Source organism: Fukomys damarensis, unplaced genomic scaffold, assembly GCF_012274545.1.
Source record: "Fukomys damarensis isolate Sample0158 unplaced genomic scaffold, DMR_v1.0_HiC HiC_scaffold_26, whole genome shotgun sequence".
Lineage (NCBI taxonomy): Eukaryota > Metazoa > Chordata > Mammalia > Rodentia > Bathyergidae > Fukomys > Fukomys damarensis.
In genome coordinates, this window is record NW_022900938.1 from 11,683,150 (window position 1) to 11,701,938 (window position 18,789).

At 35.6% G+C, this 18,789-nt stretch overlaps 1 protein-coding gene across 1 annotated transcript in view; it reads right to left on the minus strand.

The window, feature by feature from the left end:
- Window positions 1-10,084: 10,084 nt before the first annotated feature.
- Window positions 10,085-18,789, minus strand: part of Fsip2 (fibrous sheath interacting protein 2) — a 76,652-nt gene continuing 67,947 nt past the window's right edge. The window contains exons 20-23 of the mRNA XM_033756358.1: window positions 17,016-17,062; window positions 13,909-13,952; window positions 11,569-11,638; window positions 10,085-10,240 (exon numbers count right to left, since the gene is read on the minus strand). Coding sequence (XP_033612249.1) covers window positions 10,104-10,240; window positions 11,569-11,638; window positions 13,909-13,952; window positions 17,016-17,062 — 298 coding nt within the window. The 3' untranslated portion in view covers window positions 10,085-10,103. The remainder of the gene's footprint in view (window positions 10,241-11,568; window positions 11,639-13,908; window positions 13,953-17,015; window positions 17,063-18,789) is intronic.

The window sequence follows — 18,789 nt, forward strand, 5'->3', positions numbered from 1 at the left end:
ATATATTAGTTTATATTATCTATGTATAAATTATAATAACAAGGCAGTTAACTTTAACCAAGATGCAACAATTTTATGTAGTTATGGAGTTTATCTTAAGATTTGTCTAGCTCTTTATTTTAATGCACAGAAAGGGGGTGTCTTGGTGCACAGACGAGGCTACTGATTGCTTTTGTAGCTTGTTTTACTCTCTTAACAGAGTTTTTTTTTTTTTTCCACACACAGTCACACAAGAAATTCACACATTCCCTCCAGGGGGCCCCTTACAAAGCACAATAACAAATTGAGGGCAATCGAAACCCTCACAAATGGCAAAGAGTATAGGGTGACTGAGGGTGCACTCTAGATTTTGCTCAAATTGAGGATATAAATCCTCACGAACGGCAGAGAAGAGAGGGTAATCAGGTCTCCAATCTGTAATCTGCCCAAACATTCAATTAAGAACCAAAACAAAAGCAAAACAGGCTAGGGGTTGCCCAGGGAATCTCACCATTCAGAAGGATATGTCACTCACTCGCCTTCCTGCTGTGGTCTCTGTTCCAGGTTCGAGTGATGTGCTGCCAACCTCCAAGTCCTAGAAAGGGAACCCAGGAAATTCTGGGGCACAGCTCTTCCCTTCCGAGGAGGCAGACATTTGCTCTCTGGTGGGACTCCAGTCAAGGCCCAACATGGGCTGTGTCCATTAACCCTTTCCTTCCGGCCAACACACCAAAGTGTTGCTGAAGGAATTGTAAGTGACACAAAGAGACACAGAATGGAAGTAAAATAATCAACCTTTTGCTGTCAAGATAAACCTTTTATTATTTTACTTCCATTCTACAACTCTCCATGTGTGTTACTTACCAATTCCTTCCACAACAAAAGAACAGAGAAAGAGAGAGACAAGGAAAGAAAAATTCTGCTAAATCCCACTCAGAATTGATAGAGTGAAGGGTAATGTGCTACTAATGTTTTGGAAGAAAAGATTAGTAATTCCAAGTTCAAAACCATTCAGTATATATTTTACATATTATTCATAACTAAAATACTTAAATTAGATGGCAAAGAATTTCAGTAATATTTTGTGGAAATTTTATAGCTTTAGCTTTTATATATAGATCTGTGATTCATTTTGAGTAAATTTTATTATGTGAGATATGAAGATTAAGTTATTTTTTGGCATAGAGATGTCATATGGGACATACATATAAATTTTATGGTATCAATTTAGTTTTTCTCTATATAAATGACTAAACAGTTGCATCAACATGTATGCTGACTGTATTAAATACTTGGTTGTTGATAAACCAACAAATATAGGGAGACATTTGAAATTGTTCTTTTCTATACATAACTTTTTTTTTTTTTTTGGTACCAGGGATCAAACTTGGGACCTTGTGCTAGAAAAGCAGGCAGTAGAAGCACTGAGCTAAACCCCCGGTCCTCTATGCATAACTCTTGAGTAATAACACAGTGGCTGTTCCCACATACAAAACAGTATTCTTCTAAAATAAAAGTCATTTGGCCTCATGTTTTGATTCTTTTTGTTTTAACTTTTTTTCACAGTGTTTCAAAAACTATGTTGTGAGTGGTAAAGCTTGTATTTTCCCCACATTCAATATCCCTTTCAACTCTATTCAAAGGATACATTCATGAGGATTTGCAGAACATGAAGCAATGTTATAGTGCTAGTTTAGAATTGGGATTTACAAGGTGGCCATTTTAAAATCCATTTCTTCCACTGATTTAGAGTTATCAGACTGTCATTGTAGTTTAGTTTCAGTATACGTTTGTATTTTCCCATCCAAGAACTAACCGACCCTGCTTAACTTCGACCCTGCTTAGCTTCCGAGATCCGACGAGAACGGGCGTGCTCAGGGTGGTTTGGCCGTAGACTGTTTATATTTCTATTACCATTTTTTTCTGGGGCGATTTTGTCAAGTTTTAGCAGCTCAGAGTAGAGGGAAAATAGCTAACACTTTGTCTTATACCACCATCTTTTCTAGAGTTGACATTTGCTCTTGTTGGTAGAATGTTCAGAAAAGCTTCAAATCTTCCCTAGCACCTTTAAATGCCTCTTAGTGTTTAACTTTAAGCATAGCAGAAAGTTTTTGTAAACGTTCTTTGTGCTCCACTGGCATCTCTACTTTCAATATATGGGATTTTTTCTACATACGTCATGGATGTTTTTTCTTTACCCACTGGTAGAACAACTTCCATTTACTCTAATCAATCTTGGCTTAATAGATAACTGAAAAAATGTAACAGGTATAATGTACTAACATTAGCAGGTCTTACTGTGCTGTCATTTGGTGCTCATGTCCCGTAATATTTGCTGAATAAATTGAATGCGAATATTTTGTTGAAACAGCTCATACTTGACTAGACCCAATTTGACAAAGGTGTTCAATTTGCTTGTTTACTAAGAATTCATTAGAAGACGGTTTTGAGACATGATTTAATGCATGTAAAATTATTAAAATTGAGGATGAGTAATTGACAGTGTCCTTTAGCTATTATGTACAATTTCATTTTGTTTAAGTGTTAGTAATCTTTCTGCAAAATACAATGGAAGTTTAGTTAGTTTTGTGTCAGAGTCAAGTGCATTGATTACTGTGCTCTAATAAGCATCAAGGCAGTGCCCTGTTATCTATTATGTTTTATTAATAATTAAATACTGACTCACACCTTATTTAAAATACCTCATAGAAGCATAACTTTTATACTACACAAATTAATGTGAAATGTGATTATTTGGATAAGTGTATCTAGATTATTCAATAAATACTAATGAGAGAATTAGAAGTTATTTTGTTTTCCTTTTCTGATGTTTATTTCTCTTGGGATAATGTATTTAAAAAGCTCTGAGTATAAATATGGAGATCTATAAGGACATTTTTCCATGTCATGTGACTGCATATTCCACTGTTTGAGGGGTAATGAAACGAAGCACTACTGTGAGGTTAGAATGTGACTCATTAAATTCCTGTTTCAAAACTTATCTACCCAAATGCATTTGTACTGGGACAAATGTGGCTGACAGGTGGACTGCTAAATCATTCTTTTCCCACCACTGCTAAACTTAACATTATTTCTTCTGATACTTAAACTTCTGTGATTATTAATGCCTGAACATTTTGACAATGGAAAGTCAGGGAAATAATTATTTGACTTTAAAAATTCATATGAAATTAAATAATGACTTTTATCTGAAATTTAATTTTGAAATATTTTATTTTAAAAAATGAGTGATACTCAGATCTAACACAGTTGTTTAGATTTCCCTATCAACTTCCAGACTTCTTTGTGTATATTGATAAATGTTCCTTTAAATGCCTTGGTATCTGACTGCTAGAGTCTTCCCTATAGTATTGTTAGAGTCACTTATACTGTGTTTTCATTTTTTGTTTGTTTGTTTTGTTTTGTTTTTGGTACTGGGGATCCAACTTGGGCCCTTGTGCTTAGGTAGGCAGTGGCACCACTGAGCTAAATCCCCAGCTCTAGGTTTGTATTTTATTACAAAAGATATAGCATTTATATTTTCCTTTCTTAGAGTTTATAATTCCTACAGAACAGAGGTTCAGTATTAAAATTTATGTAATTTGGTATATTTAGTTATGTATGCTTTTCATCTATCTTTATCTTTCATGCTTTGCCTACATTGGTTAGACCAGTTATGACCTAGTAATTATCAGCTCCTACGTGAATTTTTTTATATTATATTGAGCTGCAAGTTGTATTCTTTTTCATCAGCTGCTGTACACAGTGACTGAGACATAGCAGAAGCTCAGTAAATATTTAATATCATCTCTGCTATCATATTAATGAGCATCATAAACTTGAATCCTGTGGACATTTTAAAATAATCTTAATGTAGTTTTGAGATCTTAGACAAAGTAAATGTAGTTCTTGTATAGTAAGGTGAAAAGTCATTGTCAGCTTTTCGCTTCGCTCTTAGATCTTTCTGATACCATTGCACAGCTCTCTGTGGATGTCACTGTGTCCAGTGGAGCGAGTTCATTCCACCAAAGTAAGCCCATGTTTTTTGGGACAAAACCTCTTTTAATGAAACATAAACACACATGAATAAATAATTGAAGCATCTCTTAAATATATTTTTACAATTTTTCCTTACAAAAAGTTTTATACACCTCCAAATTTGAGATTTAACATACATGAAAAGATCGTCATAAGAATCAGGCTTATGGATTGGTTCAGTGGTCGGGGCTAGGGTTGAATCATCAGGAAAAACAACAATAAAAACAAAACAGATGCACAGTACTTTCATGCCATAGTTATCTTAGATGTCATTATATGTCTTTGAAAATAAAATTGAATAGCTATTAACTCCCCTATTGACTTAGCATAAACTAAGTGCCATAGGTGAACCCAAATTTGTTTTTAAATATGATATTATGGATTATTTTAATTCTCCAGAAAAGAAATTTGGAAGCAGTCACTATACAGGGCTATGGTCATGATTTCTTGTGAGCATTCTTCATGTTAATGTCATATTGTCCTAAATGTTGCCTATATCAGAAATCAGTAAATCAATGTAACTCATCTTCCCCAAATTACTTATCATTTATCAGTTTCTTAAAATTTCAATGAATTTATTTGTTATTGTTTTTGAGACAAGGTCTCTCTATATATTTTAGGGTGGCCTTGAACTCACTATGTATCCCATGCTGGCCTCGAATTCATGAGTATCCTCATGTCTGAACTGCCTAAGTGCTAGGACAATGAAGGTTGGCCACCATGCCAAGCTCAGTGAATTTTTGAAGTAAGATTTCTTAGAAATTCCAAATGTGATGATTTTATTACATCAAAATAAACTATCATATACACTATAAGCTATGTTCCTCAGAAAAAATAGACTTCATTGGATTTCAGCAGTTGAAATTGTAAATTAGCTAGCAATCTTTAAATGCTATACTGTGCAAATGTGTAATTAACAACACAAATTTATAGTTTTGGAAAAATGTATAATTTAGCATTGTATTTGCAAACTTCACATGACTAAACTAAATTACAGTGTGACAATGTTTGCCCCAGTTTGTTACTAATGTGAGACTTGTTATACATTAGATTCCTATACATGTTCATCGCAATTATGTGTTGTCTTATGTCATATGTGGCCCCTCGATTCTCCACATCACGGTTAACCACTATTTTATATTTTAGATTTCTATTTTAAAATTTTTAACATATGAATTACATCAATAAATATTTTTCTTTCTATGTTTGACCCATCCATATGGACAGATGGCAAGAACTCCGTTTTAAGGTTCAGTGGTATTCCACTATATACATATATCATGTTTTCCTCCAGCATTCATTCATCAACAGACACTTTGGCTGTTTCCATACCTTAGCTGGTAAATAATACTTCAGTGAACATGAGAGTGGACGGCAACACATTTCCCCATTTAAGATTTTATCATAAAATATAAGGAAATTGTACGGTAAGTACCAACACAAAACCAGTAAAATAAAACAATTGACGCAAAAGAGAGACTAGAATAGCTCCAAACATACACAATCAACTTATTTTTTGACAAATTCACCAAGAGGACGCAGTGAGGGAAAGGATGTTCTCTTCATTCAACACTGTTTACCAATAATGTATTATTCAAGAGATCAATGGCTGAACTTTATGAGCTAATTTTTTCTGCAATGGAATTTGAATATTTCCTATTGAAGCCCGTTACTTTTCATGAATAATCTACACATCTTATATCATAATAAGTACATTCAGCACAGAGGTCAGCAGTCTAATACCCAAGGGACAGATGTAATCTGTTATGTACCCTTGACTGATCAAAGAATCAATTTTATATTTTCAAATTACTGAAAAAGATCAGAGGGGTAGTAATACATGAAATTCAAATTTCAGTGTCCATAAATTTAGTTTTATTAGATGACATTATATTCCTTGATTTATGTGTTGTCTACAGCTGCTTTTGTGCTACTGAGCTCAGGAAGTAACTTTGACAGAAACTGTAAGCTCTACACTTCTAAAATGTTTACTAGCTAAACCTGTCCTTAAAAGTTTTCCAACCTCTTTTCAGTCACTATATAGAAAATCAACAACATAGGCAAGGATCAAAGTTAAAGAATCCTTACTTGAAATTATACTACAAAGCAACAATGGTAAAAACAGCATGGGGCTGGGGATTTAGCTCAGCAGTTCGGTGGCCTGCCTTGCAAGCGCAAGGACCCGAGTTCAATCTCCAGTACCAAAAAACCCCAAAAGATCCAAAAACAAAAAACCAGCATCGTACTGGCAAAATAAATAAATAAAAATAAAAAGACCCCAAAATCAATGGAACAGATTAAAAGATAAAGAAACAACTCCAAATACACTCAGCCACCTCACCTTTGACAAAGGAGCCAAACACCTTCATTGGAAGAAAGATAGCCTCTTCAATAAATGATGCTGGAAAAACTGGCTTTCCCTATGCTGAAGATTAACACTACATCCACTTCTTTTGCTATGCACTAAACTACAATAAAAATAATCAAAGATCTAAATATTAAAATAGAAACGCTAAATCTGTGGGAAGATAAAATGGGTAGAACTCTCGAAGACATTAGCGGAGGCAAAGGCTTTATGAATAAACCCTGATCAAACAGGAACTATAAAAAAGAATCAACAAATGGGATTTCATCTTATTAAAAAGCTTTTGCACAGCAAAATAAATTACCAACAAAGCGAAGAGACAACCCACAGAATGGGGAAAAGGTTTTGCCAGCTGTTCCTCAGGCAAAAGACAAATATCTAGAATATATAAAGAACTCAGAAACATCAGATACCCTAAATTTAAACGCCCAGTCCAAAAATGGGCATCTGAAATGAATAGACACTTCTCAGATGAAGATGTAGAAGTGGCAAATAAATACCTGAAAAAATGTTCAGTATCTCTGGTCATTTGAGAGATGCAAATGAAAATGAGGCTGAGATTCCACCTCACCCCAGAAAGAATGGCTGTTATCAATAAATCCACCAATAAAAAATGCTAGCAGGGTTGTGGGGAGAAAAGAAACATTCTCCACTGGTGGTGCGAGTGTAGACTGGTGCAACTACTATAGAAATTGGTGTGGAGAAAGCTAGGGATTTAGCTCAGTGGTTCTGCTGCCTGCCTTGCAGAGGCAAGGTCCTGAGTTTGATCCTCAGTACCCAAAAAGAAAAAACAAACAAACAAACAAACAAAGCAAAAAAAAAAGAAGGAAAGAAAAGAAATTGGTATGGAGATTCTTCAAAAAACTAAAACTAGAGGTTCCATTTGACCCAGCTGTTCTTCTTGGTGTCTTTCTGAAAGAATTAAAAACACCATACCACCGCGATATTTGCACACTAATGTTTGCAGTAGCACTGTGTGTAACAGCTAAATCTTGGATACAGCCCAAATGCCTATGGACCAAAGAGTGGATAAAGAAGATTTTTTTTATACGATGCAGTACTATTCTGCCATAAAAAGGATGAGCTTCAACGGGAAGGGTAGGGGAAAGGTCATAAGGGAAAAGAAAAAAATATAACAAAGTGGAAATAAAGTGTTTGTAAATAGGGAGGGGAGGAGGGGGTGAAGGGAGGGCAGGGACAAGGGGAAAAAATGAGAACCAAGACCTGTCATGTGAAGGTACAAGATCCCAATAATGAATGCAATTGTACTGTATACCTAGAATGTACCAGTAAACTCAATAAAAGAAAAAAAACTATGAGATTCAGAAATTTATAGCTACATGGCTAGACCTTGAGACTATACTCAAGTGAAATAAATTGGACACAAGTTTAAACACTGCATTGTTTCTCTGATGTGAGAAACTGAAAGTGTAAATAAGGACCAAAATGTATAAGAGATATTGGGAAATGGAAAGAAAATTTTCAAAGGGGAAGGAAAACAAGGAAGCGGGTGAGGGGGAGAGGAGGGAAGGAATAAGAACAAAGAATAGAAGGAAAATATGGAAACAAAGTGTTCACAAGAGGGGAGAGGGAGGGGAAAAAGCTGAAGCGAGATGTATCATGTACAGGTGCAAATTCCTTATGATGAATGCTATCATTATGTATATCTAAAGCATGTCAATAAAATAAGAGACACAGTAACTTCAGAGATCACTTCAGTGGTGTACAAATGCAAATCTTATTTTTCTGAGTCAGCATTTAGAATTTTAATCTTCTGAAAATTTTAGCTATGACTCATTTTATCCAGTATTTTGCCTTTTTCAAACTAAATTTTAATATTTTCAGCTTTTCTAATCACTAATTGAATGAAAAATAAGGATAGTGTTTCATCTCACACATTCCATCCAACACACAATTTTGGGTAAAAGAAGCTTTTCAAGATTGAATTGACCATTTTAATTATTTCTTGCCAAAAGCTTGGCAGTTTTATGGACTAATTCTGAAGGTAATTCTTGCCCTACTTGGATTGGAGAAAATTGGAAACATCTTTTACTTCCTACATTAGAGTATATTACTTTTATATATTAAATCTTTCAATAGAGAAACATGTGAACCAGAGTGCTTTAAATTTTATAGAGAAATCTTCCATTATGTAGAAAGACAGGTTTTGTGAGCACCTGTAACCTCTGTCTGGGAAACATTAATGGTTTGGATGACAGATATAAGGACATTTTCCATAACACTGTCAACTACTACACACTGACATAGAATTAGGTCTCCTAAAAATAATTCTGAAATGGATTTCCAGCTGTAACTTGTCAATGATCATTACTGAAAAGGTCTGTATTTATAGGTTATACAATGTTGTATAATACTTGTGATCAACTTTAAGATATTCTTTAAGTAAGCCACAATATACAATTTTGATAGTATAGTGCTTTTTTTGACATTTTGTCATAATTGTATTTAAAACTTCTTTAAAGGGGAACTCATTTTATTAAACAAAGTTTTCTCTGATATTTCTGCCTTACCAAAAACAACTATCAAGAAAATTTTAGATAAAAGAGAATATATCACATTTTCTGAAAAGGATGACTAAGCCTTTAGTTAGATGATGATGATGATGTCTAATTCTCTTTTTAGCTGATCTTTATAAAATCATCATTAGATTTCAGAGGCAAACATGTTGAAACTGAAACCATTTGGCAAAGTAGCAGTTTAACTGATTCTCAAAAATTTTTTTCACTGAATTAATTAGACATAAATATTTTCCATTACTCTTTACATTCCTATGAATTCAGGGTTGGTATCTACATTTACAGAAAGTATTTTGCATAAAATGTGATGATTTTATTGACATTTTATCTATAAGACACTGCATATGAAAAGGAAGTTATTTTAGTCCTGGGGCTATTTTATGCATACAAGACTTTTATCCATGGTTATTATTTACTTTAGCATACAGCTTTATCTACATATACTTGGATCTTTTTACCTTAGAAGTATTTTATAACTACTGAAATTTTACCCATGGGTAAGAAAAACTGACTTCCTTTAGCTAGTGTAACTACTTTTATTTGTACCTTTAAATACAACTTTAACTGTGAGCCAATCTGTTTCATAACTCTGCTGTATAATTTAATCTCAGTTTTCTAACCATCTTGGGGGTTACAACCTCTAAAAATTTAACAGGAACAGTCCGTATTGGTTTTCTGGTTGTTACTGTGGATCGCCTAGCTTACTAATTATAACTGCAGTCACTTTCATGGCATACAAGCAATACTAGTGTTTAGTATTTTATACCAAATGTTTATGCAAAACACAATATGGATCATATGGGAGTGTACAGTATTTATATATATATATATATAAATATATATATCTTTTGATATATATATATATATCAAAATATTTTTAAAGTTAATCATAAATGATAAATTTTGAGGAATATACTTAACCTGGTTTAACATCATACAACATATACATGTACTGAAACCTCACATTACTCCATTAATGTGTACAATTTTAATATTTTTATGTACCAGTTAAAATAAATGTAATTTTATGAAAGCATTTACTAAACCTTTCTTTTACTCAGGTCTCTCATATTCTTTGCTCTTATGCTCAACATCATGAGAGTTACCAGACACACTGTTATGCTTTAAAAATTATTTTATTTTCTAAGGTAAGAAAGCATACGTATATGTCAGATAAAGGAGCTTCAGTGGTCATTCCGGTGAGGAGGTGAGGAAGATCTGGGACTACTGGAGTGAGAGCGGGAAAACACCTTTGATAGAGTTGAAGATACTCTTGCCAGCATTTTAGATCCTTGTTTGGAAATACTAGGCTTGGGAGCATCTGTGGACAGGAAAAAAAAAGTAGATGTTTATTAGACATTTCAATTTAAGGTAGTTGTAGGAGGGTATTGATAATTTAGAATTCTGACTTGACATTTAGAAAATATTTTGTGATATTCAAAGAACATACACAAAAATTACTTTTACTTGATTCTGTGACTCTTTATGAAGGAAACAGGAAGAAGGAGGTCGTCGGTTTTGGACCCTGAAACTTGGCAAGATCAGATCCCTGGCCTAGGTCACAGGTGTAAACATTGGCCGTGTTCGTGCTTTTTGCCCTCGTGGCACTGTGATGCGTACTTTACCTAGAGTTTTTTTCAGTCACATATGGAAAATGTTTTTGTAGCAAAAACTCTATGGAAATGCCTGATAAGCTAAGTGGTAAAGCAGATTTTAACTCTACACACTGAGGGTGTCTATTTCAGAATGCTCGAGTGAAAGCAGATGCACATTCACACATTCAAAATATTGTAATTTCTCCCCTATTGGGTAAATTTTCTGTTGATTGGGCTACTCATGTGATTTTTTTATTATGTAAAATAGGACTGTATAGATAATAAAAGAGTGTATTTAGCATATACCAGCTATTATCATTATCATTAGCTTAAAAATTATTATTTTCTGTGCAATGATATCAATGAACATTTGTGTACATTGCTGAAAATTCATGATAGATTGTGACAGTACGGGCAAACGTATTGCACCATGCCCCATATCTTCTGAATCACAGTAAGTCAGGAATTGTCATACAGAACTTATGTATTCAGCTTCTCTCAGAGAGCGGACGTTCTGCAGAGATGACCTGGGAAGGCCTAGCTGGCCAGACAGAAACTCCCTCCTTTTATGGAGAGGGCTATCCCCAGGCAGAGGCCCCTGGACAACCTGCTGCTCTTGCTTCCCGAACTACTTTGCTCAAGTAGCCACTTGTATGTGTGAGCCCTGAAGGTGCTAAGTGAGCTTGGGTTTTGCAGTCATGAGATGTGTGTCAGTCGTGACTCCTCAGTTTACTACTCATGTGGTGACCTTGAAGAACCTACCGTAAATTTCCCCCTTCACTGTTCTTTCTCACTGTAACAAAAGGTGGGTAGCTAGGGGCCTAAGAACTGTTAGTTCCACTATCCCTTGCCCCTTTCGTGTCAGTTAGAGACACACACTGCATAATGAGCTGCAAATTTCTCTTTATAAGAATATTACTTCTGGTCCGTATCGATGATACATGAGGGAAGGGCTTCTTGTTCTGAGATTGTAAGATAAAATAATTCTAAATTCAAATTGATGTAATTAAGATCTTTGTTACACTAGTTGTTAAAAGGGTAGTGTATTTCATACCTGAAATGATTTCCTGTGTGGGAGCGGCCTTGCTATCAGCATCCTTGGATCCTTCAAAGACAGAGATAAACTGCCAAGACAAATCAACACATTAGCTTAGTCTTTCTTTAGACCAGATTTACCTAGACCTACCTACTCAAAGCATGGAGCAGGATCAGCACAGACTCTTACATAAATGAAATCGAAACTCTGCATCCTCAAATAACTGCTCTGAGACCTCAGCTCATAATTTTTGCCAATCACGGTTCCTAGTGTTGACCCTGGACATGAACATGGGCCTTGGTTACCACGCAGAGATGGCCAAACTCTTGACCACATGAACTCAGCTCTGTCTGCTCACATCTTCCTTTGGATTTACTAAAGTAAGTTGCAAACCCTTTTCTGAGAATAGATAACAGGACAAGGGGAGAAGGAAAAGAATCTTTATAACTTTCAATTTCTTTTTATGGAAAACCTCAGCCACCATGGGGTCAGGAACAACAAAGTGGTTGGTCTGCCTGGTAATGCAGGGAGCATGGCTCAGATATTGTCTTTATTCCTTAGACCCATGGGTGGCGTTTCTTTGAACCCCAGAGCAGTGATTACCCCATAAAATCAGAGCATGAGCCACTCCTAAGACTATGGTTCAAATTCTCAAAGCTTTTTGTCTGTGAAACTTCAAGTCAATTCCAGAAATGCCTGGCTTAGGGGAGACTTTTTGAGCATATTTTGAGAACCTATTTCTTGAGGCCTTGCCTGTCTGCCTACCATTTCCCTCAGTCTGTGTCTCTCGAAAGCCTCTTTTCTAGTGCCATGGTTAGAGTGCTGTGGCTGTTCCCTCCTTGTGTGTGCTGTTCCAAACTTCCCAAGACTACATCCTCCATGATAGCAAAGTGACAAGGGAAAGAGAAAAAATGATAGACTCATCCCATATAATTTAGTCTTTTGGGAGCCCTTTGCCTAATTCAGAGAAAAGAATTTTCTTCCAGAATTTTAGCTTGCATCTCAGTAGTCTTTTCTTCCACTGCCATGCAGCTCCATGACTAAAATTTGCCTAGATGTGGGGCCAAGGTGGAGGAAATAAATCAGGGACTGACCATTCCAAAGGAAACTCCTTCTAACTCAGATGAGAGAGCAATGCCTTTCTTTAGGATTTTATTCTTTCCATTCCTTCCATGAAATTCAAGGCTAAACCAGGAAATGCAGGGAGAAAAAAATACCTAAGAAATTTCTCATGATATTGGTTGTTGTTTGAGTTTTGCTTTTGCTCCCCAACTCCTACTATCTTTCATGTTGAGGTCTTCAGTGTTTTAAGTTGTAGTCAGTGAGAGAGATAGAGAGAATTGTGCTTGTTCCACCTTACTTGGAACTCTAGTGGAAAACAATTTTAACCTCAGTTTTACCAAGGAAAAGGTAGCAAATGAGAGAAAGAACAGAGTGGCAAGAATGCAGTTTTGCGAGGAATTGAATTGACACCAAGAATGTCGACAGATTCCTAGAGCCTCAGTCCTTGCCCTTCATGGACATATGGTTTTCTTTTTTGGAGTGTGGCTTACATGAAGTCAGAAGTTGTTGAGCAGATGTTTATATTCATGAATAAGGATTAGGTCAAGTTTAGAACTGACATAGTATCTTCAAAAATTTGGCAAAAATATGTGTAAGTGTGAGTTATAAAATTTTAAGAACTCCATGATACTGAGAAGTGAATAAGTACTGAATGTGTGTACACAGAGGTGGGAAAATGTTGAAAGGCACTTGAAGTGGTCCAAGAAGAGGACAATATGATTTTAAAAAACCCAGAAAAGGCAATTTATAATTTGATTACCTTTTGCGAACTTCATAAGGAGGATCAAAAATGAAATTTTGTGACCTCATGCTAGGAATTAAGCGGGCTTTTGGAAACTCTGACTGTAAAGAGTTGGTCTTTAGGAATACAGAGAGATGGATGAATTGAAGTCTCATTTCCTGCAAGGCACCTCCACTCCTGCGCAATCATGTTTGAAGCTCCGGTTCATCACCATATCCTCACTGTGGTCCACTTGCTCACAGCAAAGCCAAGTGGGTCCCTCTCCAGGCTCTTCTGGAGACTGCAGTAACAGAGCTAAGCAATAGAATTGTACTTGGGTTCCAGTACTTTCTGTACCTAAACAAAGAATGCTAATTTAACCTCAGGGGTGAAAATTTTCATTGAAGTGTTTTTGGAAACTGGGGGTAGTTCTCAGATGTAGCTTTGAAGGAACTGTGAGGAACACTTCCTGATGTTCCTCGAATTGTATAACCCAGTCTCTGATCAGATTGTGAAAACTGGGCTATTCTCAGTTGAACCTCAAAATATAAGTGGAAGCTATTAAAAATATTTACCTGAAGACCTGTTGAATTAGCTGGTTTTTGCTCCGGACAACTTTCTACGAGAAAGAATGGAAAAGTAAACTAGAGTTTTTTTCTCAGGTACGTGTATGTGTTGACACAAATCATTTTTCATTTCCAACCCAAACTCATATAATTTAGCATATAGAAGAAGGTATTATTATTATTATTAAGATATAGACAATGGGAGCAATGCTAAAATAGGGCAGGCCCTAAAGTGTCAGGGCATATCCTAGACATTGATCTGGCAAGAAGGTAAAAGAAGTGATGTGCAGGGAGAGGCAGATTTTGTAACTTAGTAGCTACATATTTATGCAGAAGCATTTGTTCAATTTATATGAACCTTTAGTCCTCTAGCGAAGGATTACCCTGAAGACGACTGCGGAGGGCCTTTCCAGCTCTAACTGCCTTTTGTGCATACCTAGTTAAAAGTAGATACTGGGAATCAAGAAGAAAGTCCATGCATGGTGAAATAGTTAACTCCTGGTGAGAATCGGGACAGACTGAAAATAATGTTAGAAGAAATCTGATGAAATTGCTACAGAAGTAAATTTGTCTGAGGTTCCAAGGGAAGGAGTCTATGTACCAGTGCCAGAAAATTGGTCAAGGAATTAGAAATGACAGAGTTAGATTAATTCTCACAGAGACACAAAGCGAAGGAGACAGATAATATGCCAGGGGATCAAAAACGGCTATGCGTGAGTCTCAGCTTCGCTGCTTAGAGCTATGCGAGCATTTGCCAATTAAATCTTACTTCTTTCACTCTCGATTTCCTCACCTCTAGAATGGAAATAAAACTATCTTCGTTGGCTATTTCACAAGGGTGTAAATCTACAGATTTAACACACATGTATTTATCAGCAGTTTACACACGCAATCGCTCTGACACTTTGAGATGATGCAGATTCGAGGGGAAAAAATAAAGTAAAACCTCAATTTTTCTGAAATATGAGGGAGATTGAATTATCTGACAAAATTAGTAAAATTTTATGCTTGGGTAATTATATTCTCCGTGTCAACTCCATACTGCATGCAATGGTACTGACTTTTGCATTTAAATGATTGACCAATGCTGGGATCTAAGTTTCTAGGCTACACAGGGTATCATACCTCCAGGACAAACTAGAAGAAAAGCTTACTGATTAAAATTGGGGAGGTCCAAATATTCAGACTTATGTTACTTGAGATTTTATTGCATATTTTACAAAACTGGGAGTATGCATGCCCAGCCTGACTTCTGCATTGAACTCCAGACTCAAACATCCTCTTGTTTGTGTGATGTCTAAAGGGCACCTCAATATCGGCAACCCAGATGGTGTTCACATGGGCAGCTCTGCCTCCTTAGTCCCGACCTGGTCTACCCTTCTCTCCCCACACACCTTCATGTACTACGTGCCAATGGGTTGATTTTTGGCTGTTGGAAATACAGATTTGAAAGATATAAATCCCCACTTCATGTAAATTACCTTCTAGAGAGACACAGTCAAAAGTCAATAGCTAAAATTTTCAGGGAGAAAAAGAACGCAGAGAAGAGGGATAGGTAGAGCCGTGATGGGAGAGAACTATAATTTCAGAGGGTGTGATCAGAGAAGGCCTCTATGATCAAGTTACATTTGAATTAAGATCTGAAAGTGAGCAATGAACAATGAAGTTATAGGGGGAAAATCTTCAGGTGCATTAGGAAAGATAAAAGCCTCAGATGCCTGGAAGGTATGAGAAACAGTAAGGAAGTCAGCAAGGTGGGAGAGGAGAAATGGAGGAGGAAGTTACAGAGGTAGGAAGGGGTCTTGTAAGCACTGCAGTGATTTGGAATCTTGTCATAAGTGGAGAGAGTACTTAGCAATGCGTGAAGCTAACTTATACCTGCAAATTCCATGACAGCAAGGACTTTGTTAGTCTTGTTGCACATGGACTCTTGTAACAGAAAAGAGACTCACAATACATTTTTTAATGAATGAAGAAACTATTGATTTGGACAGCTCTCCTATTACCAAAGGATATAAGAACTCAGCATGATCACAACAATGAAGTTGGACAAAGCAAATTGTATAGTGAATTGAAGGACAAAATAGAAGATCCAGACAGAACTCTGGCTTTAACTTAGATTGACACTGGATTCATCGTTTCCTCACCCTCAACTGTAGTTTTCTCATATATGACACAAAGACCATTCTGTTACTGTATATAGTTTCTGCCTGGGTCCAACACTTCATTATTTCATAGTTTAAAAATCTGATCAGTCTGTTGATGCCTATAGCTTATGGTATATTGTGGGAATTCATACATACTTATGCTCTTCTCTGAATTATTTATATTCTATGGATTTCCTGGATAAAAATGATTTTCATTGCCAAGTCAGGAGAATGTTTCTTTTGAAAAACCATGATGATTAAATGTGGTTCGAGTTTCAAGGACATACGACACTCTACATTTTGTCCGTATTGTCACTGTTAGGATCACATCTATCCTCTCAGGTTCAAATAAAGGACTAAAATTTCCTAACAGATGGTCTATGAAGTCCATAAAAATAAGTACTTTAAAGAGAAAGAAAAGAAGGTCCATCCTAGCTTAATTTAGTTTTTTAAAAGCCTTGTGTTGGGCTGGGAATTTTACTCAGTGGTGCTACTGCCTGCCTCGTAAAGTGCAAGGGCCTGAGTTCAATCCCGGTACTAAGTAAATAAATAAATAAATAAATAAATAAATTCAAGCCTTGTGTATGCTCTTGAAGAGATAAGATATGGAGCACAGAAAAATACCTTTCAGAAGAAATAATTAAAATCCAAGACAGTGGGTTCTGGCCTAGATACAAATTAGCAGGACTGAAGCATGATAATAATAAATTTATAATATATCACAAAATATTTGATGCTAACTTCATTAATGCAGTATTAACAGCAGCTCAGACAAGGCAGAATATTTTTCCCATTTTAACACCTGAGTGACGTAATACCACTTTCCAGCAGCACACATACGCAAAGGAGAACAAAGAGTTAGTTTCAAATTTGATAACTAATAATTTATCAAAGGGTTAAACTAAGTTATCAAAGCAACAGGTAAAGTTTCCTTTGAATACTTTCTAAAAGTTGAGAAAAATATCCGACCTTTCAATATCACAGTGCTTGGAATAGCATCAGAATCTTCTCCTTCACTGAAACAAAAGAAAAAGAGACATCACTTTTTGTTCCTCTACTTAATAGATGAAGAAATAAGGAAAGAAATAGCAAAAGGAAAGAGCAATCGGCATTTTCATGCGGAAGCACATCTGTGGCAGTGTATGGCTGAAATTTCAAACTACATGAAAACGATTTCCAAATTGCTTTCCTCACTTTAAAAATTATGATTAAATACACATAAAATTTACCAGCTGAACTATTTTAAGGGTCTAATTCTGAAGCATTAAGTGTATTTGCACTGTTGTGTGATATCAACATATGCAAGGTGTCTCAGGAACGTTTTCCTCTTCTCCATTTGAAACTGTAATTGCTAAACCCAAACACCTCCTTTCCCTCTCTCCTCAGCTCCTGGGAATCACTATTCTACTTTCCATCTCTATGAATTTCACTACTGGGCACATCAGAAAAATAGAATCCTGAAGTTTTAGACCTTTTATAACTGACTTATTGCAGTTAGCATAACATCATGGAAAGTCTTGCATGATGTAGGGTGTATTTGGATTTACTTTCCTAATAAGAATGGATTACAACGTCTCAAGTACATTTGACATTTTTTTATCCATTCTTCCTTTGACAGACACTTGGATTGCTTCCATTGTTTATTGCAAATGATGCTACATGAGCATAGGTAGGTATATAAATACCCGTTTCAGTTAGAAGTTCAGTTATTTTGGATTTATAGTCAGAAGTAAAATTATAATATTGGACCACATGCTAATTCTATGTCTAGCTTTTTGAGACGCTAATAGTGTTTTCTGTAGTTGCCGTACCATTTTATATTCATATCTTCAGGGCATGAAGGTTCCAGTTTCTCTATATCCTTAACTAACGCTTTTTATTTTCTTTCTTCTTTCATTCTTTCCTTACTCTTCCTTTTCCTCCTTCCCTGCCTTTTTTTCCCCAGTAGCTATCATAATGAGTTTACAAGAGTATCTCCTTGTTGTTTTGACATGCATTTTCCATCTTTTTCTGTGCTTCTTAGCCATTTGTATAGCTTCTTTGGAGAATTTTCTATTTAATTTGTACAGTTTTTTCACTCAGGTTATCTTTGCTCTTATTGTCGAATCATAGGAGATCTTCAGATTTGTTCATTAATCACTTGCCAGATATATAATTTGCAAATATTTTCTCACATTCACTCTGATTTTTCACTCTGTTGACAGGGTCCTTTAAAGCACACACCATTTTAATTTTGATGAAATTTTAATTAAGATGAAATAAAATTGCCAATTTTTCTTTTCTTCCATGTGCTTTTTATGTCATATAAAAAAGTACTGCCAAATCCAGTGTCATCGAGCTTTTCTCCTACATCTTTTTTGTAAAAGTTGTTAGTTCTGATTTTTAAATATTTGACTCATTTAGGAATAATTTTACAAGGGATAAAGCAATGGTCCCACTGCATCTTTGTTGTTGTTTGTCTTTTGCATTTGAATATCTATTTTTTGCCCAGCAGCATTTGTTGGAAAGCCCAAGCAGATACTGAAATGTTTACCTCTGAGGTCTTTATTCCAATTTGTTGCACTATAAATCTTGTCGTTTTATCAATACTGTATTTTTTGTTAACTGTGGCTTTTTAAGTTCTAAAATCAAGAAGGGAGAGACCTCCAGTGTTAATTTTCAAGGTCACTTTGGTGGTCAGGGGTCTACTGAACTTTCAATAAACTTTAGGATGAATTGTTCAGTTTCTGAAATGAAAGCTTTT